We start from the raw sequence: 27,785 nt of genomic DNA on the forward strand, positions 1-27,785 counted from the left end.
AAATACAGAAAAATGTCTTCAAAAATGCATCTCCACGTCCACCCTCCAGAGATAAACAGCTGTAACCTTTAGGTGATGTTTTAGGTGCACACACGCTGGGATCACGCTGTGCCCTGTCTCCAAGCCCCCTTGTACGGCACTTTCCTGGGTCACTGAAAGGTGCAAAAGTGTCCCTGATGTGCATGACTGGAACCAACCACCCTGCAAACATTGGCCACAGGATCTGTTTCCAATTTCTCACTGTTATAAATAAGTCTGTGATTAACTTGTTTGCACATAACTCTCTGTGGCAGCTCTGATTTGTTGTTAAGGGATAGGTTCCTGGAAGGAGGGTTACTGGGTCAACAGGGAAAGGGACAGTTTTTAATACTGATGCATTTCATCAGAGTGCCTTCCGGAATGGCAAGCCAGTTTCCAGACCCATTTCACCTCAGCTTTACCAGCATGCAATGTGATAGTTTATGTTTTTTCCCCAGTCTTGTATTTCTGCATTGAAGTTTTTAGAACAAGGGTCTGCAGTCTTTCCTGCAAAGGATCAGGTGGTCAATATTTTAGGTACTGAGGGCCACGTGGTCTCTGCCATGATAGGAAGAAAGCAGCCAGAGATAGATCGTATAGGCGTGGGCATGGCTGTGTTCCAATAAAACTTTATTTACAAAAACAGGCCGAGGTCCAGATTAGACCTGAAGGCTGTGGTTGACTGGCCCTGCCTTAGAAGATGGAAGGAGTGAGGAATCTTCTCTTTTAAACAGTCTTTTCAGCTCTTTGCCCACTCTTAGTGCTTAGCTACTAAAACCCACCTGTCTCCATTGCCGGCTGCAGTTCTTGGCCCAGCCTTCTGATCGGTGGGCAGGCAGGGAGGGCCCCATGGGGCCACTCTGCTCCTTGCCTCCAGCTCTCAGCCCTGGCCAGGAGCCTGGCTCAGCCTGACCCACAGAGGCCAGAGGGCAGCCCTGTCTGCTGCCTGTGGGCAGGAGCTCGCCACCCGAGGACAGCTGGCTACTCACACAGGTGTCCTGGTTTTGCTTCCCAGATGGCCTCAGTTTTGCACCTCCAGCTTGTCGCCTGCAGCACTTGTCTGTGGATGCTGGCCCTCTCCCGGTCAGAGTCCAGCAGAGCCAGGCAGCCAGGGGACAAATTTCATTCCTGCTCCCTGGCAGCTGTGTGACTGGGCTGGTGCCTCAGTCTCCCCAGACGTATACTGGGAAACACAGTAGAGCAGATGTCATGGGAGGCAACCTGCACTGGGCTGCTCGGGGCGCCTGGCGCAGGGTGAATGGTGCCAGCCTTGATGTCCAAGGCAGGCGTTTCACGGTCTAAGAGCCATGAAGATGTCAGACAGGCTCTTGTTCTTCAGCACTGGGCAGAGCAAACCCTTTCATTAGTTATTTTTTCCCAGAAATTGCATAGCTGTTTCAATCTCTTTCTCCTTCTATAGGTGGCTCTGGAACCATTTTATTACGTTAAAATACCCTTGATGCTTTGGACAGTGATTGCAATAGCCCTAAAACTGAAACTGAGCCAAGCACTTGTCTTTCTGACACCCAGGCCTCTGTGAGGAGCACGCCCGCCCTTTGCCTGCCTTCGCTGGCTTAGCTCATCTGGCCAGAGCCGTTCATGCCACCATCCTTTCTGCTCTAGGCAGTCGGCGTCTTGGGTAACGATGGGCTTGACCAGCCAGCCTGGGTTCAAACCTCAGCTCCACCACCACCAGCTGTGTGTCCCATGGGTTGTGGTTCCTGGGACCAGGTCCCAACCCAATAGCTGGCTATTCTAGCTGGCTACTCGCCCTCAGGGGGAACAGAGGGTTCCCTGTAAGGCTTCAAATTTAAGATGCAGAAATAGCTCCTGGTTCTTCCCACATCCAAGGGCACACGTGCTCCTGAGTGGGCATGACCCCAGCCCCCTTTGACCTTCCCCTGCTGGCACTAGGGGCTACTGCCATGTGCTGGCCCAGGGCTTGGTGTGAACGGGACCTGACAGATGGCTGGCACAGGTGACCCAAGGTGGCCCTGCCCTCCAGGCTAGGCTGAACTCACTGAGCTTGGGGCTGTGGGACAGGTGGCTGGAGCCAGTGGGCAGCATGGGGTACCACTCTGAGTACCCCATGCTCACATGAATCTGTAGGGACAGCAGGGTGGGACTTGGGGACAAGAGGCTGGGAGAGGAGTGGTGAGCCTAGCCGAGAGGATGCAAGAAAGAAGGGCCCCAGGAACTCCCTGGGCAGGTCTGGGCGGGCAGCAGCCTTGGGCATTTGGGGGGCAGGCTGCAGGCGGGCACTGGCCCCGAGCTGCATGGTGGGCAGGCCAGGGCAGGCGGGCAGGAAAGGGGCTGGCGACATGAGCACAGAGGGTGCAGGCCTGGGCTTGTGTGCCCAGGGCCTGAAGGGTGCTCAGAACCTTCCCCATCCCAGCACGCAGACCCTCCCCACACGTGCCCACCTCTCTTTGGCCCCACCCAGGATCAGCACTGCCCTCCGGGTTACGGTGGGGGGCACACCAGCTCCCACGCACAGTACAGAGCACCTCGAGTTCCTGGGGACTTAGGTGCATTCTCCAGGGTTCAGGGGGCCCTGCCCGCCTTCTGGCTTGAGGGCATCTTTTTATGCACAACACAAGACATCCTCAGACAGCCCCCAAACTCACAGTGGGCTCCCCTCTCCTGTCCCCACCTCGGGGCTTCCAGGCCAGGCCTCCACCCCCGCCCACCCCCGCCTTGGCTCAGGCTGACCCTGGGCCATGAGTGTCCTTCCTCAGCCAAGCCCTAGCTCCGTGCAGGCTAGCATGGCCCCCCGGAGGCCCTGTGGACTCATAGTTGCTGTTTATTCCTCTGTGATCAGTTTGGGGTGAGTCCCAGAATCCTCCTGCAAGGCCACTTCTGTCCCTGCGTGTGCCTGGGGTGGGGCCCCGGTGGAGTCCAGAGCCGTCCGAGCCCCTGCTGGTTGGGTCTCAGCCTTCAGCCTTGTGGGGCCATGTGGGCAGGCGCCCTACAGCTCGACTCACACTGGGACTTGTGCTGCCCACCTGTCCCTGCTCACGGGGAGTGGCTGGGGCAGGGCTCTTCCTCGGGTCTCACGGATGCTTCAAGACCAGTGGGGAGCCCAGGGGTGGTCCCAGGGCACACTGTCCAGCTCACTTTCTGGCCAGGCACACAGACAGCCTCGCTGATCTGCCAGCCAGGCCGGGCACTTCCTGGGCCTGAGTGGTGGGCTTGGGGTGGACGGTGGCTCCCCAGCCTACAGAGTGAAGTGTTCCCTGCTCCTGAGTAGACGACTCTCCCCTGCTCCTCTGACTGCTGTCCTGACTTTCCGGACCCGGAGCCTCCGGTGTGGCTGTGGCCTGGAGAGTGCCACCCTGGGTGCCGGCTGGGGGCATCCTTCCGTCGGCCTGTGGCCATCTGTGCCTTGGGGTTCATCCCCACTTGCTGGGTGCTCTGGGGGTGCTGGGCTGGTGCCAGAGGCAGGGTGGCTGCCAAGGCCACCAGCCCCGAAGGGCAGACCTCAGTGCGAGGGCCCTGGATAGGTGGCGTGGCCGTGTCAGTGCGGCTCTGCTGGGCATGGCCGCTGTCTCAATGGGTTCAATGAAGGCCACCTGTGCCCAAGGGTGGTACTTTCCAGGGCTGGGCTGTCGCTGTGAAGGTTAATATTGATGGAGTCTGGGAGGCTGTGCTGGCGTCCCCTGCCCTGCTGGCCAGGGAAGGGCAGAGAGGGGCAGAGCCCTAGACCAGGCCTGAGTCCACCATCCTGCTGCCCTTTGCAGCAGTCTAGGCCATCTAGAAAGTTCCCCACAGCCCTCCCACACCTGGGGATGGCTTAGCTGAGCTCCTGGGTCCCTGGTCACAGGGGCACCCCCACCCCCGGCTGAGCCCCCCAACAGCGACCACAGCCAGAGGCCCTCCCGTGAGCTGGCCCTACGGCCGAGCACCCCCACTCTCACTGGCTCTCGCATTGTCCTCACTTTATCGACGGGAAAATGGAGGCTCCCCGGGGAGACACAAGTGGTTTGACTAGACAAGGCTGGGTGGTGAGAGACAGGGTGGAGCCCCTCTGGGTCCTGCCCGGGACTGGGAAGGTGCAGGGAGGAGGGGCTGAGCTGAAGGTCGTCTACACAGGATGACCTGTGCTACCCCAGGCCCTGGTGCTGGGGAGGCCGCCCCGCTGGCCCAGCTCCCCAGGGGTCTGCCCCCTGAGAGGGTAGAGGTCAGGCCCACCAAGGTGGGGTCAAAATTAGACCATGGGGTGTCTGCGGGCATCTGGAGAGACCTTGCCCAGCAAAGCCTGAGATTCCTCCTCAAAGAGGGGTCCCTGCAGGGAGGTGTAGACTGTGGGCTTCTCTGATGGCAGGAGGGCAGCTGGGAGGGTCATCAGAGTGCCTCCATGTTCTTGACCCAGCAGGGCCAGGAGTAGGTGGGGGGCTCTGGCGGGTGAGGGCCTGAGTGGGGCAGGCAGAGCCACGCAGACCTCACTGCAGACTTCACATGGTGGGGGGCGGAGGCCAGGCCTCATGTGCAGGCTATGACACAGGCTTTGGGTGTCCAGCACTTTGCCAGTGGCCATCCTGGTACGTGGGCAGTCAGCATGCAATCTACGGGCTGTAGCACGTGGTTCACTTGCCTCAGGCCGGCAGCCCTCTTCCCAGGTGCCTACAAGGTGCCAGATTGGGCGCAGGCCCTCTCACCCATCTCAGAGCTGCCAGGGTGCAAGAGCATGCTGGATTTCCAGGGAGGACAGGTGGGCTCCAGGAAGGCCAGACGGGCCCAGCACCCACAGCTGGGGAGCAGTGGGCCCCAGTCTGATGCCTGGCCCAAAGCCAGCTCTATCCCTGCACAGGCTCCATGCCAGCTGGACCATGAGGCTCGGGCTGGGAGGAACCAGGGCCACACCATCTCTAGCTGGCCATGGCAGAGTGGAAGATGAGAGGAAGATGCCCAGCGCCACACCCAGCACCACCAGTGCCAGCTGACACCTTCAGCTCTAGCCAGCGAATCCCCGGCCCCTCCACCACACCTTTTCTGTCACTGATGCAAAATGAAGGCCCAGGCCTTGCTGCTGTCTCCCTCTCTGCCCCAGATCCGCCGAGGATCTCAGTCTTCTGAGGTCAGGGTGCGGCCTCGGGTGACGGCAGAGCCACACCAACCCAGCTCCCATCACCACCATCACCATGTGCAGGGACCGTGCTTCCTGATGAGGCCTAAGAGACAAGGACATCCCACAGCCCCAGTCCTCCTGCTCCTCACCCCTGCCCCTCACGAGAGGTGCCCTGCTGTAGGTGGGTATTATGGACTGAGTTTATCACCCCAGAATCGTATGCTGAAGTCCTACCCACTAATCGACTGTATTTGGAAGTGGGCCTCAGGGAGGTGATTAAAGTTACATGAGGTCACAGGGGTGGGGCCCTACTCCCACAGGATTTGTGTCCTTATAAGAGAGAGAGACACCAGGGCTTTCTCTCTCCTCTGTGCACAGAGAAGAGGCCAGGAGAGCCCAGTAAGAAATGGCAGGTGCAGGTGAGGATGATAAATGTTCCTGACCACCCAGAAATTCCACACCTGGAAAATAAAATACAGTACAGGGGAAATGTGGAGGAGCAGGTTTGCTATAACAGGATAGATAATGGTGAAAAACTGTGAATGGCTCAGATTCCCTAAATCCTGGCGTACTTGTCCCTCATAACTTGCCCTGTGGCCGTCTTGGGAACACACAGAGTACATTCACAGCATATGCACACACACAGCTACGTGCACATGGACTGGGAGCAACATCCCAGCCCAGCCCAGACCACCGCCTGGAAGCTAAGAGACACCGCCCTGCCTACCTCCGAGAATTCCTCTCCTGCACTGCCCCGCTCACATTAGGCTGCAGACACAGCTGTTTCCGGCCTCCCTCTAGGCCTCCCCTGAGGTGTCATCCGTCAGGGAAGTGTCGCCGATCTCACATCCCTCTTCCATCATCCTGCACACACATTCCCTCTTCTCTCCCTGCCCTGTGCTCAGCCTCTCTGGCTCCTTCCCCTGCCGCCCTGATAATCGGAACAAACCAGCCCCAAATTAGGCCAGCACACAAAGTAACCCCACCCCTGGCTGCAAAGGCGAGAGTTCAGACAACACGACCAATTTATAAACAATTTTCTCTGCAACGATTAAGTTACATTTTCCCCAATAGCTGCTTAATTTTCTTGTCAAAAATACACAGTTTTCACATTTGTCTCGCTATAAGGGTAATTAATTTCCAGACCATAAGTAAGAACTTAATTTGATACCTGCAAGGATTATAAACTATTTCAAGCTGTTGTTTACATGAAATCAAGAAAGATTTGTTCTGTTTGCAATTATGTTAATGAGGAAATAGAGTGAGTTTTTTTCTTTTTCTTTTTTAGGGTACTCAGCATCAGTTTGCCTTTATGGGTGAGTTAAGTCTACAAGGGGCTGCTGCTGCCCCAAACCCCTCCATGGCCACTTCTAAGGGGTTGCTGGGTGGTGTGTGGGGCCTGCAGAGTAAGCGCCCATGGGAATGGCCCGGATGGCCAGGGCTGGCTGCCTGGCCCCTCTCAGCACCCCCGAGCCCCATGCTCCCTTGGAGTCACACTGTCTTTACAGAGGCAGCCCCAGGCGGAGGTTCAGCACAAGCGAAGGCTTGGGTGTGGAAAGGTACTGCATGCCTGAGAATGGGGCACAGAGGCAGGTGGCAGAGTTAGGGGTGCAGGCCTCACTGAGAAGGCAGAGGGCGGAAGGACGGAAGACCTGGGAGGAGGAGAGTGGACGGTGTTTCCCACCACCTTGCCACCCGGGTTCAGAGTGGCCCACCAGGTTTCTGCTGCCTGCTGTCGCTGAACGGTCGGCTCCCGCACGTGCCTGGGAGCAAAGGGGACACAGACCTTAGGCGTTTATCTCAAATGAAGCCCCATCAGGACTGTGGCCTCCATGGGCATCACCAGGTGGGGCACAGGGGCTGTGCTGGCTTCTGGCAGGAGACAGATGATCTCACGGGATTTATGAATAGTCACTGTGTATTTCAATATTTATGCTCAAAGTTCAGCGTGTGCTGGAAGAGCATGCAGGGGCCATAGAGTAGTGATTTCACGGGTGGCATTCTTAGGGTGAGGCATCCACTGTAAAAGCATGTGTCTACAAAAATGGGTGGGCGTCAAAGGAAACATTATGGATGTGAAGGGAGCCCCATGTGGCCCTGGAGGAGGGACTTGGAGCTGGGCAGTGCCCCACCTGCCCCCATGGAAGGCGCTTGCCCAGGGAGTTTCCTCACAGGTGGAAAAGATTGGCTCCAGCCAGGTTTGTGGAGCTGGGAAGCAAGCTGCTTTTCCTTGCAAAAGGGCAGGGAAGGTTTGGGGGGGCTCTGTGGCTGGGGGCGTGGGGGGAGCATGGTCTCACCATGGTAACCGAAAGCCTGCAGCCAGCAGGGGACTCTGGTCCAAACCGGGAAGCTCTGGTAGGTAGGACCAGGGTCTGCTTGCGCCTGGGAGGGAGCCGGGCGCAGGAAGCCGTCAGCAGGCCCTCCTGTGCCCGAGGGTGACTATTCATCTGGCCGTCTGTCTGTCCCTGGGTGTGGGGCTGAAGATGCTCGGGTGGGCTTTGCCACAGATCTCCAGGGTGAGGAGTAGAGGGAAAGAGAGTGGCATGGAAAGCCCCTTCACCTGACCCCGGAATCATGCTGAGCCTCCCAGAGGCAGGCCCAGCAGTGGCAGGGAGTCCCCTTCTCAGCAGAGAGGGCCCTTGTTAGGGTGTTAGGCGTCCTCACCAGTTCCGCTTAACCCATGAAGCGCCCTTCCGGCAGGGAGGGGAGACAGGGAAACTGAGGTAGAGACTTGTCCAGGCTCCCTCAGCTCGTAGGCTGATGGGGTGACAGATGTGGGAGCAGGGGGTGGAGGGGGTGGCAGAGCACCAGGACACCAAACAACATGGCTTAGGGGGCTCTGTGTTGCCCAACCAGCCTGCCCCCTGGGTCTTGACTCAGCGCCCGCCCTCCCTCTCCCTCTGCTGCTTTGGAGGGTGTGGTGAGGCCCCCCAGGTGCCTTCCTGCCTTCAAAGGGCAGGACTGGTGGGCTTCTCCAGCCTTCTACCCATCAGGCAAGTGGAAGTCGGGCGGGTCATGGGCCAGACAGCAGGCGCAGTCTCAGGCTCCCTCCCTGGCCCCTTAGATACAGAGCCCAAGGCCAGGCCACCCGCATCTACCCTGCCTTTGTCACCTGTCCCTGGAGTCCAGGGCCTCTTACCTGGGGAGCCCTCCCCGGACGCTGGTGGCATGACACTGTTCCCTGGAATCTCAAACATGCTTGCGGCACTGTCTGTCTCTAAGGTCACGTCCTCATGAGCTCCGAGGGTCTGGCTGAGCTCAGGGCTGGAGGGCACTGGCCTATTCACAGCGAGGCTGTCCCCTCCCCTGCGGGACTCTGGCGAGACCCAGTCTTCTCTGCTCCCCTCTGTGGCCCCTCTGTTCCCTCCCTTTCTTTATTCTTTTTGTCTTTTCCACCTAATCTCTGAGGACTGGGGTCTGACTGCCCACGGAACGTGTCCAAACCAGAATTTGTGATACCCTGACTCACTCCAGTCCTGGCGCCCGTCCACACAAAGCACCCCTACCAGGTGCTTAGCTCAGAAACCCACCTGTCCAGTCCAGTGTAGGGCTGGCTACCGCCCCACAGGTCTCCACACTGGTCCAGGGCTCAGCCTCATGACTAGTCCCACTGCAGCCCCTGTCTGTCCTCGGGGCTCCCACCTGCACCTCCTACGGAGGCCAGACGCTTCCCCGGCTCTTAGGTTGATTTCTAAAGTCTCCAGTTTGGCTGGCTTGGCCCGAGCCTCACATGGTGGGATCGCCTCTCCTGCTCTCACAGCCTTAGATAGTCATGCCCCTGGGCCTCAGGGCCTTTGCAGGGGCCACTCACACGGGGTACTCTTTTGCCCCACAACACCTGATGCCTCATTCACTCTTGGTTGGCTCCAGGCCCTGATTCCTGGCCAGGGAGGCACCGGCCTGCTCAGAATGTCCCCTTTGTCACCCTGGGACATAGATGGCCACGGATCATTCTGTGCGTTTACCCCTGCCTGCCGACCGCATATTCCGAGGGGCAGGGACCACGCTGTCCCCTGAGTAGTGGTGGCCCTGGCACAAGGTTGGTGATCCTGTTCCCATGGCTTGTGGTCGCTCTGCCCAGACCAGGACAGCCTCAGTGTTTAGGACACCCATAGGCTCCTGAGAAAGTGCAGGGTTGAGAAGACAATCCCTGGGGCCCCACTAGTGCAGTTTCCACCCTGGTTCTGCATGTGGTCCCTCTTATCAAAAGGTAAAATCATAAAACCTTAGAGCGAAGACCCTGTGTGTTTGCTGGGTACCCCCCGGCGGACCCCCCCAAAGGCCCTTTTGCATATGGGGGCCCTGCTGCCAGACATATGCACTGGCACTCATCGGCTCCTGTTTTGAACATTGCTCGGATTCTTGGTGCCAAGAGTGGCCGGGTGACACGGGTGCCCTAGGCGTTGGCACCTTGGGCTGGGGCCTTACATCACCCTGAGGAGCCCCTGCCCAGGAATGGGTGCTGGTAGTCCAACAGGGTGTCCACAGGTCCCACTGGGGAAGGAGAGGGTGGGCCCTGCTGGGTAGAGTGTCCCTGTGCAGGCAGCAGGCTGGCCAGCCACCTCACTGCCCACACAGATGGCTCTTTATGTGTGGGGACTGACCTGTGGCTCTGGCCGGTGGGGAACAGAGTGGGGCTGTGCATGGTGACCAACCTGCATCCCAGGGTGGGTGGTGGCAGTGGCAGGGAGCAGGGAGAGGGTGGCAGGGGCATGCACTGGATAAAAGTGCCAGGGTAATGGGGCTAAAAATGGGAGTTGGTTCACAGCCATCCTGAGCCCTGAAGCCCCAACCTCCTCCAAGTGAAGCCTAAGCCTTTGTGCACTGGCTGTGCCCCCTGCCCAGAACACTGCTCCCCCAGACGTCTACATGCTCTGCTCCCTTGTGCCCTGGAGACCTTCCCTGCAGACCAGCAGACCTTCCCGTGTCCCTGCAAAGGACCCAGATCCCACCTGAACACGGTTTCTTTTGAGCGGCAGCGAGGCATAAGGCCTCGCCCCTCCCGCTACCCTGATGCCTTCCTTCCTTCCTGAGAGCAGGACCCCTGACCAGCCGCGTACCGGGCGTTCTGGGGCTGGACGCACAGGCACACCCATGTGCTGGGCTCTGCCCGCCGTCTGCCAACTCACCAGCGAGGCCCTGGAGGCCAGAGAGGCCCCGTTTGAAGGGCCAGGGGCGGCGGGGCGTCGCAGGCAGCGCCCCGGCCGCCCCGCCGGGAGGGCTGCGAGGCCGCGGCCCCAGTACAGCCGGCCCCCGGGCCGCGGGCGGGAGCGCGCGGGGGCGGAGCGCGGCGCCGCGGCCGGGCGGGGAGCGAGCGCGATGCCAAGCCAAACAGCCCAGCGCCGCGGCAGCGCTCGCCCCGCAGAACTTTCCGTCTGCCCCCGGAGCCCTCGGAGCCCGGGCAGCCAAAGGCCGCGCGCCCGGCGCAGCTCACACCAGCCCCTGCGGCGACCCCCGCGCCCTCCCGGCGGCCCCGGGACCTGCCGGCTTCCACCTGCCTCCCGGCCGCCCCCCGGTTCGAGTGCGGCGGCGCCCCCTTTCCGGGCGGCCCTGCCCCCGCGCCGGCGCGGCTATTTCTGGTGGCGGCCACGCCGCTGCTTAATATGCAGGGCCGGCGCGGGCAGGCTGCGACCCGACCCGCAGGGGGACACGTTTAAGAAAGGGCCCATTTTGATCGAAATGCATGTTTTCCCGCGGTCGGCCAAGACGGCCGGGCGGCGTTCGCCAGTCCGGCTCCGGGCCGCGCTGCCGCGGGTGGCGGGTCGCGGAGGGGCGCTCGCGGGGGCCCCCCCTGCGCTGCGCGGCGCCGACACACGCCGCCGCCGCCCGCGCCCCGTCCCCGGCTTTCCTCACCAGCAGTCGGCCCACGACAGCCAATGCGGAGCTGGGCTAAATTCGTTCAAGGGTCAATTTCCTTTGCGGCCGGTATTTGAGACCTATAAATATGGTCATTCAGGAGAGGCCTAGTTGAGGGGGGAATCGTTCCCCAGAAAAACTGGGAGAGAAACGCCCAGGAAAGAGAAGGCGCGGAGGGAAAGGATGATTCTGGGGGGGTCTGCCGAGGACGTGAATGCAGGAAGCCACGGGGCAGCTGGGGAAACTGAGGCTCAGACTTACGAGGCTTGTCTGGGGCCACGGGGCCGGGTCAGGGCAGAGCTCGAGCTCTCGAACTGGCTCCCCACTGCCCCCAGGATGGCCAGCCCGCTCTGCAACCAGACACCCAGTTCTCTCTGCCCTGGAACTTACCATATTCCCCATACGTCCCTGTGCCACGGGGCCTTTGCACATGAGGTTCCTGCAGCCCTGATGTGGGTCATCCCATCATTCCTACGACAGTGCTCAGCTCGGAGGGTCAGTGTGACTTGCTCGGGTGTCTTGGCCGGTGAGCTGAGGAGGCAGGGCTCCAGCCCGGCTGCCGGCTGCACACGTGCAAAGGGGAGACCTGGGTTTTGCCCTCCGACATGAGGCGGAGGGATGGGGAGGCCCCTTCAGGCTCATGTGTGTGGGTGGCCTCGTGCCTTCGGCCAGAGGCTGAACATGTGGAATCTGAGGAGGCGCGGATCCAAATCCTGGCTCGGCCCTCACTGAGGCAGGACCTAGGGAGGGGCGTGGCTCCGGGTCTATAAAATAGGTGTAAATAACCCGCTTGGAGCACCTGCTGGGCTAGCTATTGGCAACTTTTGGGCACTGAGTTGGGGGGGCTGCAGTCACAGGAGACCAGGCCAGGTTGGGGGGCCTGAGCATGTACGGCCCTCTTGGACCGAGGGGTAAACAGGCTCCAAGAGGCTGGCGAGCACTGCCTGGGTCCCCCTGGGGAGGGTGTCCCTGGGAGGTACTGGGGCTCAACTCTCCTGGAGGTGGGGGTCTGCTGCTGTGGGAAGCAGCCATCAGGATCACTGCTTTCTGACAAGTACCCTCACCCTGGGCCCCAGCCCCAGAATCTGAGCAGGCCAGACACAGACTTCCAAAGCCAGCACTCACATTCCTTTCTGGGAAGCCAAGCGTTGGATGCCACTAACAGGAGAGGCCGAGGGGAGATCTGCCCCCGCTGGCCAGGAGGGAGTGGACCGGGGCAGCAAGGGGCGAGCCAGGAGGCCGCCTTCCTGCCTCCACGCCCAGGAGGCCAGGCCTGCGGGGCGGCCCGCTCGCGGCCCTGAGGCTCAGTCCTGATGCCTGTGCCAGGTTTGGGCTCTGGGCCGGCCTTGGCTCTGACCTCCCTCCTGCAGCCATGGCCTTTTGGACACACCACAGAGGCCTTGATGGGACGGAAAGGTCTAGAACACCTGCAGGTCCCTCAAAGGTCACCTGACCGATGACCTCATTGCAGTGATAGGGAAACTGAGTCCCTGAAATGGGAGGGGTGTGATTTTATAATCTCCTGCAGCAAATCTGACCGACAGGTGTGACTGGGACGTTTCTGCCCCTGGGGCACCCTGACAGCTGCTGAGACGGCCACTTGCTTCTCTGTCCTCAGTGAGGGGCTCTACAGATGGAGCTCAGCCCCTTAGCAGGGGAATCCTGCTCCAGCCCTGTCACCTGGATCTTGGGGACAAGGGTGTAGAGAGTGGGACCCAGAAGGTGGTACAGACCCTGCAACTGGCCCCCTCCTATTTCCCATTTGTCCCTTTTGTGCAAGCATGCCCTGGTTGCCGCCTAACCCTGGCAGGGGCTTGACCCATAGAACCCAGCCTACTGTGTGGGCCCCTTGGGGACCAGGCTGTTCTAGGGTCCTGCCAGGGGCCACTAAGGTGGACTGTACATGGGCAAGAGCAGGCTGGCAGCGGAGCCCACCTAGTTTGTGCTCAGGTAGGCAGGCCCAAGTCATGGGGTGCATCTGCTGCCTCTGTATGCACATGGGTGGACAGACATATCCTGTCACATGGTGATTCCAAAGGTTCCCACATGCCCCTTGGGTTGCTGGAAAACAGCTATTCTGCTGGGACTACAGTCCCCAGACCCCTCTAGGTGGGGCCATGTGACTCACTTCCACGAATGGGGTGGAGTAGAAGTGGTCTATGCATCACTTCTGGGCGGGAGTAGTTAAGAGCTGGGGTCTTCAGCTTGGGAGTGAGCCTGGCTCTGGTGCGCAGCATCCCCCCTCTTGGCACAGAGAGGCCTGTGGGGAAGGAGGCTCCTGTGAGTGACTGAGACCTGGGCTGCAGTGCCTAGAGAGCCCAGAGCCCTGGGGAGGGAACCCTCCACAGAGGGGCTCAGAGGATGGCCCGATTTGGGGACAGTCCTCTGTGGGGGAGTAGCCCCAGATGACAGAGGACGCAAGGCTGGATGGGAAGGGGCGGCTGCCCGTCGGTGCACCTCCACCTGAATTACCTGGAGTGCACATGGACTCCGAGGGGCACCTTGGCCTCAGCAAGGTGAGAAGTGAACATCCCGGAGCGGGCTGTGTACTGGTCAGGAGCTGGGGCTGCTGGGCTGGCTCTGCCCTCCCCGTCCCCGCCTCTGCTCTGGGGCCATGGTTTCCTGAAGCCTGACAGGTTCTTAGCATCTCAGGTTGCTTACTTAGCAGCTCATCAGAGGTGTCCCTGCCACAGCTGATAGACTCAGCCACAGGTGTCCGCGAGCTGGGCGTCTCTCCCTGCAGCCCAGAGGCTTCTCTTTCTCACAGCACCTGGAGTGTAACACGCACCTTCACATGTAAATCCCCAGCCCTGGAAAGGTGAGGGTGGGCGTCTTCCCATAGGTGGTTGCTGGCCACAGCTGGGCTGCTGCCCCCTGAACCAGGCCCAGCAAGGGGAAGGCCCGCGGGGGCTCCCTGGGCCGTGAGAACACCAGGCGTGGCTCCCCAGAGGCCCTGATGGTCAGCCGGCGGGCTCTGAGTTCAGGCTCCCTCCAGGAGCACAGCAGCCGGGTCCCAGGGGCCTGAGGAGCCTCCTTGGGCGCCCGAGGTGCAGGGACGCCCTGGCAGGCCCGCCCACCTCTGCCCAGGAATGCGGGTGGTGGCGCTCAGCGTCAACTGACGCTTTCATTATAGGTTTATCTTTGAAACCCTAGACAAAACAGGGCTTGTGTGGTTTGACTGAAGAGCCAGCACCTCAGGACCTCGCCGTTCCCTAAGACGGCTCCTCAGGAAAGAAAAAATACACTAACCTTAAAATAACCAGTTCCCAGAATAGCAACTAATGACGGCTGCTGAAGGGATTGCTTTGATCAGTCAGAGCCCCACGCCTCCGCCTATTTAGGGCTGTGTCATTCAAGAGCAGCTCACCAGCAAAGAGAGAAGTGGGGCGGGGCAGGGGGGTGCAGAGGAAAGTGGAAGGGCTGGGCAGAGGGGAGCAGGGCCGTTGGCGCCCATTGGAGGCTGCTGGACTTTCTGATGCAACCAGCCCGAGTGGGTGGTGAGGTGCTCAGTGGGGTCCAGGTAGCTTGGAGCTCAGGGGGTGGCCTGGAGATGCAGCCCCACACAGCCAGCCCCAGAGAGTTGGTGTCCAGGAGTCCAAGGCTGGTGGGAGACAGTCCCGGCCGACTATCCTGGGAGGTGTGGGTCATGGGCTCTGGGGGCTCAAGGGAGTGAATTCGGGGCCCAGGAGGGATCTGCATGGACTTGTCCCCGTGGCAGGAAGGAGGCTGTAGGGAGGGGATCTAAAATGCTTCTGTCCTGCCCGGCTGCCTCGTCTACACTACCTCTGTTGAGCACCTCCCTGGTCCTGGCCTGGGTCGGATGCTGGGGGCCACACTCACCCCTGCCCTCGAAAGACATGACAGTCTAAGCTGCCCCATCTAATAGCCGAGTCACCGGCCCTGTTGGGCTGCAGAGCACTGGAAATGTGGCTCATGACACCAAGAAATTGAATTTCAATTTAACAAATTCAAATTTAAATTTATATACAGATCCCTGATTCAGTTATTGGAAAACTATGCTCAGAACAACTTAGGTATGAGACTGTCCTTTGTTAACTATAAAATTTATGATATCTAAATGCAGACCAAGTTGTTCTTATGAAAACTTAGCCTCTGATTTGAGATGTGCTGTGAGTATAAAACATACACTGACTTTTGAAGGAAGAATGTTGACCATCCCAACACATTTTTTTATATTGATTATATGTTGAGATAATATTTTCAGTCTATTGGGTTAAGAATATTATTACAGTGAATCTAGCCTGTTTCCTTTTCTTTTTTTAAATGTGGCCATTAGAAAATTTAAAATCCTATCTGTGGCTCCCATTATATTTCTATTGGACAATATTGGCCTAGATGGGGGGGCGGTCTGCAAATTTTTCTGTATAGTAGATATCATAGGTGTGCGGATCACATACAGTCTCTATCACACATTCTTCTGTTTTTTATTTTAAATGCCAAAATAAGTTGGGGGCTGGATTTGGCCCACAGGCCCCAGCTTGCTGGATGCTGGTCTAGAGGCTCTTAACTGAATCAGGCCAGCTGACCTCAGTACAAGTTAGTAGGGGATTCATTCCTCTCTGAGGGATAGAGGGTCTGGAGAGAAGTGTCGTCAGTCCATCCTGCCAAGGGCTGGTGGCCCAACTCACACCCCCTGGAGTCCCAGCATGAGACCCACTTAAGCCTAGGACCCCAGAGACCAGCATGAACCAGACATGTTACTACTGCCTAGTAGCTCCCACTTTCATGGGGAGACCTTTGAAAGGTTCCTGTCCACAGAAAGCTCAGGAACAAGTACAGGGAACTTGGACCCAGCAGCCATGAGGAACAGGCTGCCCAGAAAAATAGCATCTTCAAAATCCTGATTCTGGTGGATGAATGGATAAAGAAGATGTGTTATATGTACACAGTGGAATATTACTCAGCCAGAGAGAGTGAAGGAAATCTTGCCATTTGTGACAACATGGATGGACCTAGAGGGTATTATACTAAGTGAAATAAATCCAGCAGAGAAATATCAATACCATATGATTTCACTTACATGCAGAATCTAAAAAAACAAAACAAGTGAACAAACAAAAAAACCCAGAAATTGACTCATAAATACAAAGAACAAACTGGTGATTGCCAGAGGGAAAGGGGTAGAGGGATGGGCAAAATAGAAGAAAGGAATAAAGAGGTATGAACATCCAATTATAAAATAAATAAATCAGGGACAAAAAAATGCAGCATAGGGAATATAGCCAATAATATTGCAATAACTGAATGCCGATGGGTGGTAACTATACTTACTGTAAGCATTTTGTTAGTATATATAATTATATCACTATGTTGTTCACCTGAAACCAACATAAAATTGTCAACTATTTTTATTTTAAAGAAATAAAAAGAACAAAAATTCTGATTCTGTCCCTTATAAGTGGACAAGAGCTTGTCTGACCCCATCAGAGAGGGAGACTTGCTGGCCCTGATGAGCTAACCAGGAAGTAAGGCAAGTCAGAGGCTGAAGCAGTGAAGGTGGGGCCCACAGAAGGAAGAGGTACCCTGAAGGCATTTAACAGACTGAGTAAACTTGAGCTTTGGTTTTCACAGACTCACAGGTGATGGATGGCAAGGTATCCAAGCCCAGGCCTGTCCCAGGTGGGAAGTCTCACAGCAGACCTGGACATAAAGCTGAGACCTTCAGAGAGCTCTGTGTTCAGTGTGAAGGTCAATGAGAAATAACCCATTTCCTGAAGACTATAAAGAAAATTTCCCTGCCACTAAGAGGAGGGGAACAATATTTGCCCTGAGAAGTCACATCTACAAGCTGATCCACACTCAACATGGAAGCCCAAATGCACACATTTATAGCAAAGGAAGAGGTAAATGTGGATACTCCCTGAATATCATGATTTCATGCTAGGCCTCAAATTCCTGTAGATAAAATTTTAGGGTATATGAACTTATGATTTAAAAAAGAAAACCCACATAAAGGGAATGAAACACCATGAATGAGAGCCAGCAGAAAAAAAGAAAATAGAGAAGCAGACTCACAAAGATGTTAGATACCAGAATTAACAGAAACTAAATATAAAATTGTCATATTCAACAAGAAATTTTTTAAAGTTTAAATATACAAGTGAAGAGAAAGATACTATAAAATGATATATCAAGTATGAATAAGAAATGAATAGAATTTCTATACATAGAAAAATAATAATTGATATTTAAAATTCAATGGATGGTTTAACAGATTAGACACAGCTGAAGAAATAATTAGTGAACTGAAAGATGGATCAGAAGACATTATACAGTATACTGTGTGGAGAAACAAAGTGATTTAAAAAAAAAAGAGGTTAAGAGACATGGAAGTGAGTGAGATGGTCTAGCACATGTCTAATGAAAATTCCAAAAGGAGATAAAGAACTGAGGCAGGGTCTGGAGAGAAAAAGGTTAAGAGTAAACCAGAACTTTTGCAAGACACCAAACCACAGATTAAGGAAACTCACTGAATTCCAAGCAGAGCAAACAAAAGATGCTTTCTATTTAACATATCATAGTGAAAACACAGAACAATAGAGTCAAAGGAAAGATCTTAAAAGCATTCAGAGAGAAACGATATGCTGCCTTCCAGGGAACAATGATTCATCTTCATCTCTGTACTCAATAGAAACAGTGGAAGTCAGAACAGCTGGATAATACTTTCAATGTGCTAAGAGAAAATCATTTAGGTAACCTGGTATCTCTTATACCCTGTGGATATATATTTTTTCTAAGAACAACAGTGAAAGAGTCATTTTAAAACAAAGTCTGATTTTGATTTTCACTGAATGAATTTCTAATGGATACTTCAGCCAGAAAAAGTTATCTCAGCTATAAGATCTGAGGTGGGAAACAAACAGTAAGTGACAAAACAGGTGAATAGGTGGGTAAATTTAAACACATATCGATTTAAATAAAACAAATTATGAATTATGGGGTTAAAGATAAACACGATTGGACTAAAATATGCAACAACAAAGCCTATCAGTCAGCAAGAGAGCGGTTGAAGGTGAAGTGTTAAAGGTCCACACCTTTTTATAGATGTGGGTAAAGGTAGCAATTAACTCTATCGAGCCATTTAAAATGTTCTAGGTTAACATCTATAAGCTTAATGTAAAACTTCAAAACCTGGAAGGAAAAATGGAATGAGAAATAATCATTAATCCAACAAGATGCAAGAAAGAGGAGCAAGATAAACATTAAAAATTTAGTGCAAATGGGAAGCACAAAATAGGTTGCTAGAAATCAATCCAAATATAAATTATACCAAGTGTAAATGTATTAAATGATTAAAAAAGTAAAACCAGCCATATAGTGATGACAGAAGACATCTAAAATGTATATATAGGATCAGAAAGAAAAGAATTAAAAACCTGACACCAAAATCAGAAAAAAAAAATCCCAAGAAAACTATAGATCATTATCCTTTATGAATATAGATACAAACATTCTTAACAAAATATTAGCAAATCAAATCCATCAACATATAAAAGAGATTATACACAATGCAAGGTTGGTTTAACACCCAAAATTGATTAATGTACTATACCATGTTAATACAATAAGGGATAAAAACAATGTTACCATCTCAAAAGGTACAGAGTGGACATTTGAGAAAATCCAGCACCTGTTCATGGTAAGAGCTCTGAACATCCTAGGAATAGAAGGAAAGGTCCTCACCCTGATAAAGGACATTGATGGAAAACCTACAGCTGACATACTCAATGGGGAATGACTAAATGTTTTCCCCTATGAGATTTTTCTCTAGCCTCCTCTACTCAACACTTTACTGGAAGTTCAAGCCAGTTTAATTAGGTAAAAAAAAAAAGGAGCTGAAGGTGTCAGATTGGAAGGAAGAAATAAAACTGTCTTTATTCACACATGACATGGTCTACATGGAGAAAATCCTAAGGAATTAACAACAATAACAAAAAAATACACTAAAATTCATAACCATAAAGTCAGTTTACAGACTTGATATACAAAATTAATTGTATTTCTATATATTAGTAATGAACAATTCAAAAGTGAGATTAAGAAAACAATTCCATTATTGATAACATCAAAAATAATAAAATATTTAGGGGTAGATTTAACAAAAAATGTGTAAGATTTATACATTGAAAACTACAAAACACCACTGGCAGAATTAAAGTAGATCAAATAAATGGAAGGATATACCATGTTCATGAATTAGAAGATATATTAAGACATCAGTTTTTCCCAAATGGATCTATAGAATCAATGCAATCTCTATCAAAATGTCATCAGGTTTTTCTTTTTCTTTTTGGTAGAAATTGACTAGCTGATGCTAAAATTCATACAAAAATTCATAGGACTTAGAGTGGGCAGAGCAATTTGAAAAAGAACAAAATTGGAAGCCTTACAGTACCTGATTTCAAAACTTACTATAAAGTTACAATAAACAAGATGGTATAAGTGGGTTTAAGGATAGGCACATAGACCAATGGAACAGAATTGAGAATCCAGAAATGAACCTGTGTATTTATACTCAAGTAATTTTTGAGGAAAGTGCTATCACAATTCAATGGGGGAAAATAGCCTTTTCAACAAGTAGTGCTTAGGCAATTGGATATCCAGAAGGAAAAAAGGGAACTAAACTCAGATTATTACCTCATACCAGATCCCCGAATTAACTCAAAATAAATCATAGACCTAAATATAAGAGTTAAAGCTATAAAACTCCCAGAAAAAAAAAAAGAAGAAAATGTTCATGACCTTGGATTAGGCAAAGAGGCCTTAAATACAACATCAAAAGCACAAGCTTTACAAGAAAAGATAAATTGGACTTCATTAAAATTTAAAATGTTTGTGTTTTAAAAGACACGATTAAGAAAATGAAAAGGCAGCCGCAGAATGGGAGGAAATCTTTGCAAGTCATACATCTGATAAAGGACTTGTATCCAGAACATATAAACAACTCCTACAATTCAATAACAGAACAAACTACTTAATTAGAAAATAGGCACTAAAGAAGACTATGAATGGCTAATAAGCACATGAAAAGTTGCTCAGCATCATTAGTGATTAGGAAAATGCAAATCAAACTTACAATGAGATACCATGACACACTCACTAGAATAGCTAATAGAAACGGGCCAACCATTCCATGGATTTGCAAGGATATGGAGAACGTGGATGCTTTGCACATTACTGGTGGGAAATCAAAATGCTCCAGACTCTTTGGCCAACAACTTAGAAGCTTTTTAGAAAGTTGCCATATGAACTATCAATTCCACTCTTAGGAACCTAACTAAGAGAAATGAAAACATATGTCCATACAAAGCCTGGTAGATAAAAATTCACGGCGGCCTTACCCCTAATAGCCAAAAGTTGGAAACAATCCAGATGTCCATCAACTGGCAAATGGATAAATAAAATGTGGTCCATCCACACCACAGAATACTATTCAGCATGAAAAAGGGAAGAAATACATGGTGCCACACAGATGAGCCCCAAGAACATTATGCCATGTGAAAAAGCTAAACACAAAACACCACATGTTGTGTACTTTCATTCACAGGAAACATCCAGAAAAGGCACACTTCTAGGCTTATGAAAATTTACGAATATAGAGACAGAAAACAGATCAGATTGTAGCTGGGGGTAGGAGCTGGCAATAATTGCAATGAAACTGAGGGCATTTGGGGGGGTTGAAAATGTTCTAAAACTTAGTTTTGATACACTGCTTGAGATAAAGAGGGTGCTATATAATTGTAAAACATTGACTCCAGCAGTGAATGTATAAAAATTTAAACATTAAATATACCTAACTGTAAGATCTAAAAACAGTAAAAATTGGCAAAAATGTAAGAAAAAGTAGATGAATTGTCCACTCTAGTTGTACTTTTAACACATCTCTGTAATGATTGATCAAGTAGATAAAAATATTCCAGTGAGCCAGAGACGGGCAAGATTCTTCAAGGGAGGAACAACCTAAGACAGGCACAGTCACAGGGGGGCCATCAGGTGAGAAATTGGGGATCAACAGAGGTGAGGCTTAGAACCTCACCCCCCCTGTTCTGAGAGAAATCTTCTGCATCCGTGGATGTTTTGTTGCCCTTGTCTAGCTTGGATTAACACATAGTCTACAGGCACACACCTGATCATCTACATTTGCTCTCTTACAACACTAAACTATGTTTTCTACCTTTATCTTGTATCTACCTACCACTTCAGCATTTTACTAAAAATAATAATAATAAAGAGAGAAATGTGGTATCCACATATAAATCAAGTATAAAAACCAAATGAGTATTCATATTTGAACTGACTGTTTAGAGTTCATAATGCATGAGCAAAACCGAAAGTTTCTGTGATGACTGCCCTTGCACTGTTCACCATGTAAGAACTTATTCACTATGTAAGAACTTGTTCTCCATGTAAGAACTTGTTTGTTGTGCTTCAGAAGATCAGAGCCTGATGAGAATTAGGCTTGGGGTGGATTAATGATTGTGCATCGAGTCCCCTGTACAGAATTTTATTGTTGTTAACTGTTAACAACCATTTGATCAATAAATATGAGAGATGCCCTCTCAAAAAAAAGAAAAGAAAAAGAAAAAGAAAAAAGAAATCAGAGGAAGGGAATTCCAAAGGCAGTAAAGTTTGGGAATTGCCTTGCTAACCAGTTTGAAAGGTTTCTACTCAAGACTTCTCATGTCCATTAATATGATCATGTATAGTGAATACCTGAGTAGGGAATAAAGGATGCAAGATTTTTCAAACTTCCATTTTTTTGTACGTGAAAAATAAAACAGAGCTAAAAGGGAAAAAAAAGTAGATGTTAGGCCTGATAGAACTTAAAATTCCTCAACTAGATAAATTATAAATGCTGCTTTCAGTCTTTATAATTAGGTACCTCAGAACACTGAACAGTCAATATGCTGGTTTGATGAATTGGCTATAAACAGTTTTCATCATTTTGCTATTATCAGGATCTATGTACAATCCCACCTTTCCTACAGAGACTTCTCTGATTTTCAAGTCCTTTTATTTCTCTCACCAAATGCCTATAATCAAATATTGCTTATAACATTTTTCATATAGGATGTCATACTTCTAGTATAGTATGTTCTCACAAATATATGTTCATTGCTTACCTAAAAAAAAAAAAAAATTCCAGTGAGCATATAAATGTCAACAAAACAAATGCAGGCTTGTTCTAATGACCACAAATATAACACTGCCCCCAACAAATACAGAATACACATAGTATTCAAAGACAGAGGGTGCACTTACAGGAACTGACTACATAGTGTGCCATAAAGCATATTTCAAAATGTTTCAAAGGATTAATATCATATACATCACTCTCTCTGACATCAGAACAATAACATTAGGAAAAAAAGGCTCTCCCAATTACAACAGTGACAAAAGTCATGTCCTGGAATAAATAAGAGATCATAATGGAGATTAGAAAAATGTTTAAGTGAATAAACATTAAAGTTAAATGCTATATATCAATGTGTGGGGGATGCAGTTTGAGTGGTATTTAGAGGGAAAATGTATAGCCTTGGATGCACACCTTAGAAACCCAGAAAATCTGAAAATTAATAATCATCCAACCTGAGAAGTTAGAGAAAAGAACAATATATTAAGGCCAAGTGAAGAGACATGCCTGGGATGAAACCAAACATCCACCAGGCAGGATCAATAAAATGCAAGTTTGTTGAAAATATTCATGAGGTTGGCAAATAGCGGGCAATGGAAAAAGGGAAGACACAAATCAACAAAACCGGCGATAAAAAAGGGACCTCATTACCAATACTACAGACATGGAAGTGACAATAAATGCTAAAGAATTTGAAACCTAAGGTAAAACGTACAAATTCCTATAATATACAACTTAACAAAACTGACACAAGAAGAGATGGAAAACATGCACAGTCTCATAATCACTGACATCATTGAATCAGAATGAAAAATCTTCCCACAAAAAACACACCAGGTATAAATGGCTGTACCTTGAAGTTTCACCAAACATTCAAAAGGGGAGAAAATTCTAATCCTAAACAAGATATTCTAGAAAGAGAAGGCCCACTTCTTAACTCCTTATATGAGGCTTACATAAATTTGATACCCATACCTGATGAGGACCGTGTAAGAGGGGAAATTACGTTATGTATGGATCTCACACCCAGATATCGGCACCAAAATTTTACAGAAAATATTAGCAAGCAGATGTCAGCAGTGCTCAGGAAATAGTACACAATGTGAAGGATTGGCTAAGGGTGGGGGACAGGCTGGAGACCACACAGGTGACTAGAAAAATAATCTAAGATGATAAAGGCTTGAACTCAGCAAGAGGGAGTGGGGCTGGGTAAAGGGGTGAGCAGCTTCCAGGTGGCCCTGATGGGCGAGTGGGGAAATGGGTGGGGTATCAATGACTCGGGGGCCTGCTCGGAGGCCTGTGGAGACAGGGGGCCCCTCTGGAACAAGGGACAGACCAGGAGGAGCAGTGTCTGGGTGGACACCAAGTCCTGGGTAATAGGGTCTGCTGCCCACTCCAAAGGGGAGGCAGAAGGGCCTGGGGAGGGATGGTGGTGGGGTCCTGGGCTGAGGACACTCCTGTCCAGGAGAAAGCCATGCTCAGCCAGGAGGTAGTGGAAGGAGGGTTGGGTGGTGGGGGTCCATTCCACCCACACCCTCAGAACGGGGCCTGGAAACCCAGGACTTTCCTCAGCGCAGTTCTAAGCCATGAACATTTCCGGCAAAAACAGAGAAGAAAGAAATTCTCCCGGCCTACTGAGCTCCTCCTATCAGCAAGAGCAGCAGGAGCTGAGCTTGCAGAATAAACCCGGCTCAACGTAAACACTCCGCAGGTCCCCGGGGAGGGGGGTTGGGGGGGCGCCGAGCTAAGAATACACACAAGGGAGGAAGGCTGCAGCAGCCCTCTTCCCCACTGAGTCCCAGGAGAACCAGGGGATGCCCGCCTCCCTAGCAGCCCAGCCAGGGCAGGGCAGGGGCTAGGGCCCGGGGACTGAGGGCCTGGAGCTGGGGACTGGCCGGGCCAGTGTTGCCAGGCCTCCTGTGCCAGGCCTGGTGAGGCAGCCACCAACTGTCTGAATCTGTGCAGTCCCCCTGAATCCCACCCCACAGACCTTACTGTTTGCCCCCCAACCCCCACCTTGGCCCTCAGTGTTCAGGCCTGGCCTCTTTTTGAGTAGACCACGTGTGTTTATGGGACCCTGTCTGGCTTCCTCTGCCTCTGCCCAGCTCATTTCCCCACCGTCTGTGGCTCCACAGGGACCAGTTCGTCACCTGCCTGGCTGTGTGACCTTAGGCATTCGTTCAACCTCTCTGGGCCTTGGTTTCTCCAACTGTTAAAAAGGATTTATTTGGGCAAATAAGAGTCCTTTCCAGAATAAAGAAGACAATGTGAAGAAATGTGTGGTAGTTCTGGCCACTTTTAAGAAGCACACGGAGTGGCTTACACCTTCTCCTTCACTAGGAAAGGGAGGCGGGTGGGAGTGGGTCTGAGGTGCGGGGAGTGGGCTCCTGAATGTCTGCAGGTGAAGCCCCGGAGGCACTGGCAGCACGGTGGGAATGCTCTCTGCTGTCTACACCCCGGGACCGAGGTGGGTCTGAACAGCCAGGCCGGGCCTGGACAGGCATGCAGAGTTCTCTGGGGACAGGTGGTGGGGGCCACGTTGGAGCAAGGCGTCCCACTGCCAAGCAAGAGTGGCCCAGGCTGCAGGACTCCGGTGAGCAGGAAGTGTGAGCTTGTGGCCACTGGCCTGGACATGAGCATAGGGGCATCCCTTGCAGGGAAATGGGGCGCCCCTGGACAAGCTGAGCTGGCCTACCCAATGATGACCCCAAAAAGTGGACAGCCCAGATCCCTGACCCTCAGAATGATCTGTTCCTAAGAGTAGGGGCATGTGGCTGTGCACCCCAAGAGGCCCTTGCCCACGCCTCTCTGAGCCCCTCTTTTTGCCGCTGAGTGAGCCGGCCTGGGATGGGACCCCTGTCCCAGCTTCGGGCCTGACTGAGACGAGGAAGCAGGTGGGGGCCAGGCTCCGCTCCTGCCCCAGGCCCACCCTGTGGGTGGGAGAAAGCCCAGCGGCTCTGGCTGGGGCTGACGGGGGGGCTGGCAGTGCCACTGTAGATCTGCCTGGTTCTGAGGCCCAGCGGAGGCTCCATTTCCTGTCCCAGCTTCCCCACAATCAGCAGATTGCGTGGGGGTTGTTTATGGCCCTGATGGCTGCAGTGATAACATGGGGCTGAGACATAGCACTGTGCCCTCTGGGCCTGGCCAGGCGCTTTCCCAGGGTCTGTCCCCGAGGAGGGCACCAGTTGATTGTGAGGCAGCAGCCAGTCAGGCTGAGCAGGACACCAGCCCATGGTGGCCTCTGCCCAGGTCCAGCACATTTCCATCGGCGCCTGGGTGGACAGCAGGTGCTGAGACCCACCGTGCAGCACGGGCCGCTCACCACCTCCCACCCCAAGCAGGTGACCCCCTCGCCCAGACCAAGCAAGTTCTCTAGTAGAACACAGCAGAGAAGCGGCGTCCCTGAGCACTGTGCGTGCAGAGCATTCCACGTGCTCACACCCCAGGAATGGCCCCTGTCTTGGGCACAGAGCCACTGGGGGCTTTGCTCGTGAACCATGTCCCCAGGGATCAAGGGCTCCAGAAAACTCTTCCCTTTGTTGTTCAGATCTTAAGAAGTATGGGCATGTGATTCCCAAGGCCAGTGCTGGTCCCACCTCAGCCCAGCCCACTGAAGGCTGACCAAGGGCCGTGCCCCAGTCTCAGGTCCTTGCAGCTACCCAATGGCCACTACTCTAGTCTGGGCGGGGCACTGCCCCGGGGCCCTGTCTCCTGCCCATCGTGGCCCTCAGAGGACACCAGGCTTGGTCTGGGTTTAAAGGAGTGGTTTTGGGCAGAGAAGCAGTGGGCAGAGCCACACAAAGAGCTCGGCACAGCAGGGCAGGGGCTGCAGGAGGGGGGAGCGCGTGTGGTGGAAGACGGGACAGTGGGGCTGCTCCTGGGGCTGCTGGGGGGCCCAAGGCTCCTGCACTCAGGTGCCAGCATGATCCTGCCAGTGGGGGCTGGTCAGCAAAAGCTGCTGTGGCCAGGGTTCCAGGGCTGGGCGAGGAGGTCGGGGTGGGGGCCTGGGTCCGTTCCTCTGATGTCCACAAGCCCCCACACAGGGTGCCCAGCATGCTCTAGTGGGCATGGCTGCCTACTGCCTCTTGAGGGGTGTGCCAGACCAGGCCCTGGTCTCTCCCGTAGAGGAGAGTGAGAGCCGAGGAGAGCTCTCATTCATCAGCCTGGCAGAGCCCGGGCCCCCAGGGCTCCAATCCCAGCCAGCCTGCTGAGCTGACCTCTCCCCATCTCATCCTGCTAAACAGGGACACCTACTGCTGGGCCACCTGCCTGAGAGCAGGCTGGCACCAGCCCAGCTTGGGTCTGCGCTGACCAAGGGGGCCAGGCCCGAAGTGAGGGCCCCCACAGGCTCTGGGACAGTGGCCTCCGTCTCTCTGCAGGATCCCCGTTTACTGGCCTCAGGGCCCGTTGGCCAGGGGCAGATTGTGCAGGTGGGGAGGGGATCCTGCAGGCCCAGCTGGGGCGGGTGGGGCGGGAACTGGAGTTGTGCCCCATCCCGCCCACCCAGCTGCAGCCAGGGTGGACGAGGGCCAGACCCAGGCGTTGCCAGGGAACAGGGAAACCGAGTGCCTCGCCAGCCCTGCCCAACCGAAATTCCTCTATTTTTAGCCTCCCAGCGACTTTCAGATAAAGTCCATGTAGACGGGCAAACTGTTCTGCGAGGCAGCGCCCGCTGCAAACCACAAGCTTTCAGAGGGCGGCAGGCTTGGCAAACGTCCTCCGGTGGCTGGGACACCCTGGGAAGAGGCTCCTGTGCCCAGAGGCCACAGCAGGCACAGAGCCCGGCATGGCCGTGGTGGGGGGGCATCCTGGTGACTGAGCCACGGGGCCGGCACCCCGGAGCAGAGGGAGCAGGGGCCTCCACAGCTCAGAGAAGGAACCCCAGGTCCTATGTGCCACCTGGGTGCCCAGCAGGGCCGACACACCACCTCCCACTCCCCAGGGAAGCTCCTGGAGCCCACGGCCCCAACTCCCTGCCATATGTACTCCTGTGCCACCCTCAGTACCTCTGATGTCCCCAAGTGCCCATGGCTGGGGCTGAGGGAGTCACAGGCAGCCATGCGTGGCGCTGCCCACCTGCATGTGCTGAGTGGTTCTCAGGGACTCTGGGGAGGGGCCTGTGGCCACCCAGTGCCACCTGCCAGTAAAGATGCCACTTGTCAGGGGTCTACAAACCAGCCTGGCCTGGCCTCAGGCTGTCCTTCCCATGGGGGCTGGTGCTCAGCCACGTGGGAGAGTGGGTGTGAGCCCCACCTCAGGAAGCCCTGGTGTCACGTGGGCTGCACTGAGCCCAGGGGGAGGGAGGCCGGGTGGGGGACCCGCCACACCCTGAGGTACCGTCCTGTCCCACAGCTCAGGGAAGAACCGGGAGAGAAGCACCGCTGGAGTGGCCCCAAGAACAGACCACAGGCCTCAGGAACAGCATGGCCCCCCCTCGTGCCTACCTTGTCTTCCACCCGGTTCAGGCGGGCACCGATGCTGTTGTTACCTCGGTCCTTGCTCTTCTCTGCGGGAAGAGCAGGAAATCAGGGATGTGCATGCTGGCGGTGGACGAGGGCAGGGCGGGTGACCCCGGCTGGGCTCAGGGAGAAGGGTGATGAGGGGTGGGGTCGTTGGGGTTGGAGGGCGCCCTGGGAGGTGCAGGGGTGGGGCGGCCAGGGTGCCCTAGACTTCCAGTCCTGCGACCTG

The 27,785-nt window shown here is 53.3% G+C and overlaps 1 protein-coding gene and 1 long non-coding RNA gene across 6 annotated transcripts in view; one reads left to right on the plus strand and one right to left on the minus strand.

Annotated features, from left to right (window-relative positions):
• Window positions 1-27,785, plus strand: part of LOC118907337 (uncharacterized) — a 209,454-nt gene that overhangs the window by 87,200 nt on the left and 94,469 nt on the right. The window lies entirely within an intron of this gene.
• The window catches only part of KCNQ1 (potassium voltage-gated channel subfamily Q member 1), a 324,142-nt gene that overhangs the window by 40,745 nt on the left and 255,612 nt on the right, over window positions 1-27,785 (minus strand). For 3 of the 4 annotated variants that reach the window (XM_036875806.2, XM_036875805.2, XM_036875803.2), the window contains one exon: window positions 27,542-27,603. In XM_036875806.2, the coding sequence (XP_036731701.2) occupies window positions 27,542-27,603 (62 nt within the window). Of the gene's footprint in view, window positions 1-16,298; window positions 16,675-27,541; window positions 27,604-27,785 lie in introns of those variants that run through there. The other variant, XM_036875804.2, reaches the window with a different exon arrangement.

This window comes from Manis pentadactyla, chromosome 9 (assembly GCF_030020395.1).
Source record: "Manis pentadactyla isolate mManPen7 chromosome 9, mManPen7.hap1, whole genome shotgun sequence".
NCBI classification, from domain to species: domain Eukaryota; kingdom Metazoa; phylum Chordata; class Mammalia; order Pholidota; family Manidae; genus Manis; species Manis pentadactyla.